The 4,270-nt window shown below is 50.1% G+C and overlaps 1 protein-coding gene across 1 annotated transcript; it reads right to left on the reverse strand.

Moving 5' to 3' along the window:
* Positions 1-1,108: 1,108 nt before the first annotated feature.
* On the reverse strand, positions 1,109-2,071 carry LOC311514467 (olfactory receptor 52B2-like; the record flags this gene model as incomplete). Its single annotated transcript, XM_084617032.1, has 1 exon — positions 1,109-2,071. The coding sequence occupies one exon, from the start codon at positions 2,069-2,071 to the stop codon at positions 1,109-1,111; it is 963 nt and encodes a 320-aa protein (XP_084473158.1).
* Between the last annotated feature and the right edge of the window lie 2,199 nt (positions 2,072-4,270).

Raw genomic sequence — 4,270 nt, forward strand, 5'->3', positions numbered from 1 at the left:
TCACTTGAAGATTGTCCTGTTCTGTTCATCCCCCTGAAACACCTGGCACTGGCCACTGTTGGAAGACAGGATACGGGGCTAGGTGGACCTTTGGCCTGGCCCAGTATATACCGTTCTTATGAGACATTTCTTCTCAACAGCTGCAGGAATGGAAGGTGAGAATAAAAGGAAAATAGATTCCCACAGCATTTTTGCTGGATGCTGTGTGATGTTAGCAGAAGGTCGAACAAGTCTCTAAGCCCCAGGAGGAGTCAGCATATTATCCTCAGTGGCAAAACATTCCTTTAGCACAGAGTAAGAAACAGCTAATCGCACACACAATTCTATTCCCTCTCTCTCTCTCCCACAGTCGGGGGGACCAGAGAGCACGTGCAAATGAACCCCTCACCCACTGCACAAGGCCACAGCACCCCCTTACCTCTCTCCCACCCAGCCACCCCCACCACCCGTGTAGGGAAGAGTGAGATCAGCCTGGGGAAGCCGGGCCCATCCATGCAAAATGTGCCATAAGGCAGCCAAAGCAAGGTCCGTGGGACACAGTCCTTGGCTATGGAATTGGGGACTGAGGCCTGCAAAACTGTGACCCTGAGAAGGATTTAGGAGTTTGAGGAGGAAAGAAACTCTCCCAAGGTGACATAGCAGGATGGTGGCAGAACCAAGACTAGAATCCCTCTCTACCAACGTGCAGCCCAGTGCACTTCCCACTGTCCCATGGCTTGGCCCCTTTGGCTGCTGCTTTCTGTTGCCATTAAGAGTCCAGCTCAGATGCAGCTTGTCAGACAGGAGATGCACACACTGTGCTCTCTCTCATACTGATGTTTACCTTTGTTCTTTCTTGTTTTGCTGTTTTCCTTCAACTTAGAACAAGATTCACTTGGTCTGGGTGTTTTTTTCTGGTTTTGCGCAATGCTATTGTAGCCATGCCAGTCCCAGAATATTAGAGACACAAAGTGGGGGAGGAGATATCTTTCATTGGACCAAATTCTGTTGGCAAGAGAGACCAGCTTTCCAGCTTACACAGTTTAAGTACATAGTAAAAACACCCCTATAGTTCAAATGAAAACCTGGCTTTAATTTCCAAGTCCCAAAGCATTTTCTGTTGTCTTCTTTAGTTCAGCAAGGAGCTTCTGCTCCAGCAGAGATAAAAGACGTTGATCACCCGTTTCAGGATCTCTTTTGTTGTAACCCCATACACAATGGGGTTTAACATGGGGGGAATGAGCACGTAAAGGTTGGCCAGTAGGTTTACAATATAACCTGGGATGATGTGCCCAAACTGGTGTGCTAAAGAGGAGAAAACAGCAGGCACGTAGAACATCAGTATGACACAGATGTGGGAGCCACAGGTGCGGAGAGCCTTGAGCCGGGCATCCTTGGAGGGGAACCTGAAGACAGCCCTGAGGATCAAACCATAAGATACAGCAATGAGCACAATATCCAAACCAATTACCAAAATAGCCACAGCTACGCCATACCAGACGTGGATTTTGATGTTGTCGCAGGCCAGTCGGGCTAAGATCATATGCTCACAATAGGTGTGAGGCAGGAGGTTGGTTCTGCAGAACTTCAGCTGCTTCGTGAGCAAGATGAGAGGGAAAATGATACAGAAACTTCTTGTGATAACCGCCAGCCCCATCTTCCCAATCACAGACTTGGTTAGCACGCTGGTGTATCTCAGGGGGTCGCAGATGGCAACGTACCGATCAAACGCCATGGCCAACAGGATGGCCGACTCGGCAATAAAACTGACATGGATGAAAAACATCTGGGTCAGACAGCCAGCCAAAGTAATTTCCCCTGCTCTAAACCAGAATACAGCCAGCATCTTGGGCACTGTCGTGGTAGATAACAGCAGATCAGCAGCGGCCAGCATGGAGACGAATAGATACATTGGCTCATGGAGGCTTTGTTCTGTTAGTATGATGAATAGTATGAGAGAGTTCCCACAAAGTGTCATAACATACATCAGACAGAAGGGGATGCCGATCCAGACATGAGACTCCTCCGTACCCGGGATGCCGGTCAGGATGTAAGTTACAGGGTCAAAAATGGTGTGATTGTCAGCTAGCATCACGTATCAACACTTGGATCTTCTATTCAGTTTCCAGTAACTAACAGCAAAAGAGAAAATCAGTGAGAACTGGAGTGTCAGCTAGGACTGGAATGCATTTGTTGAGAGAATCACAGATACTATCGAAAACTTTGTTGTGTGACAACTGCCTGTCATGCGTGAACGTAAATCCAGAAACACTCTCGTACTGTGGAACTGTAGTAGGAAGAGAGTCTGAGACATAAGCCCTTGTATTAGAGGCCTAGTATGAGGCCTGAGGCCTGGGCTAAAGTAATGGTCAAAACTTTTTTGATATAAAGGAAAATTAGGCTGTGAGCTAGAGGCAGGCCCTGCTCACAGAATCTGGCAAGCACAGGGCTGACATTTCAAAGCCACACATTTCTAAGGGGTGCTGGGCAGAGGGCACTCACTCAAGCACATTCCAGAAGAGTGGTACAAGAACATCTTGATACCAACACATCCCCTAAAGATAAGAGGAACATGGTGACCCATCCTAAAGATAAGGTCAGGATGACAGTGTGATGGGTAGAGATGTACAAGGTGATCAGTGGTAACCGGCTATGTCAGAGCATGTCAATTAACTACATTAGAGGAGCAATATGTATCTTGTTTGTATTGATGTATGAAATGGAGCCTCAAAGGGAGTGTCTCTGTCTAGCCTAGGGAGGAATGGAAAGTCCCGCTGTTCACTGAGCTGGTTCATTCTAAGAGGCAGACGTGCCTTAGTGGTCCGGTAGGGTCCGTGGGATAGTCGTAACATGCTTCATCGACAATAAACCTGGCTGGGTGCTTTCGTACCTTAAGGGATCTTGTGGTCATTGGGTTGTTCGCTCGAGGTCTGCTAGGCCAGCTGTCTGCGCAGAGCTGGGACAAGACACAGCGAGAACACAGACACACACAGCCGAACATTTTACCACACTGGTGACCCACGACAAGTTACGTACTGCCCCTGTGACGTAATATCTCCATTCCAGAAGAGGGACGATGGTTTGGATGGTTCTGGCCCCAGGTGAAGCAGGGCGCGCCCTCCTGGTGTTGCTGTCCACAGCAGAATCTCTCCGCATGTTTGCTACAGTCGCTGTCAGGGCTCAAGCGGTGACTGTGAAAGTGAGTTAAAGCAGCCACAGGACTGGTTCTTCTGGCACTTACCCCAGTTTCACACTCATTACTGAGGAGTCACACCCGGTTAGTCATGGTGTGAGAGCAGAACCTCTTTCATCCACAATCCTCCTGCTGGATCCTACTGGCGCTGACATCTTGACCCAACCAACCCTCAAGTAGACAAGTAAACTCATTCACGAGCAACTCCCATTGACATTTATGAAAATACTCACCTGAGTATAGTTGCAATTTTTTTCAGGATTTGGTCCTGAGTATGTGAAGCCAATCTCAATTAAGCTCTAGTCTGCACTACAGACCTATATCGGGATAACCACGTTGCCCCGGGGGGTGAAAAGTCCACACCTGTGAGTGACATAGATATACCAACCTGACCCCCTATGTAGACATGGCTACCACATCTGGGGGAGAAGGATTAACTATGCTGCCGGGAGAGCTCTCCTGCATCAGCGCAGAGTGTCACGGAGTCCCCGGGCGATGCTCTGGGACTGCTCCCCATGAAGCCAGTCAGGACTCTGGGGGAGTCTCCTCTCGGGGAGCAGCCTGTCTGCAGGACACACAGCTCCCCCGGCTCCACCTTCCTGGGTCTGACCTCGGCGCATTCAGCATCCTCTGCCCCTCCCTGCGCTTCCCACAGTGAGTCCACTCAGGCAGGGTCCTGGGGAAGCCAGAGGGTCCTGCCCCGCAACTCCACAGTCAGACGTGACTCTCAGCCAGCCAGTAAAACAGAAGGTTTATTAGACGATAGGAACATGGTCTAAAACAGAGCTTGTAGGTGCAGAGAACCAGACCCCTCAGCTGGGTCCGTTCTGGGGGGCAGTGAGCCAAACAACCATGTCTGCCCTTCACTCCTTGTCCCCGGCCAGCCCCAAACTGAAACTCTCTCCAGCCCCTCCTCCTCTGGGCTTTGTCCCTTTCCCGGGCCAGGAGGTCACCTGATTCCTTTGTTCTCCAACCCTTTAGCTCTTACCTTGCAGGGGGGAAGGGCCCAGGCCATCAGTGGCCAGGAAACAGGGTGTCGGCCATTCTCTGTGTCCAGACCCCTGCACACACCTGCCCTCTAGGGCTCTGCAACGATCA

Source organism: Lepidochelys olivacea, assembly GCF_965140295.1.
Source record: "Lepidochelys olivacea isolate rLepOli2 genome assembly, chromosome: 1".
In the NCBI taxonomy this organism is placed as follows: domain Eukaryota; kingdom Metazoa; phylum Chordata; order Testudines; family Cheloniidae; genus Lepidochelys; species Lepidochelys olivacea.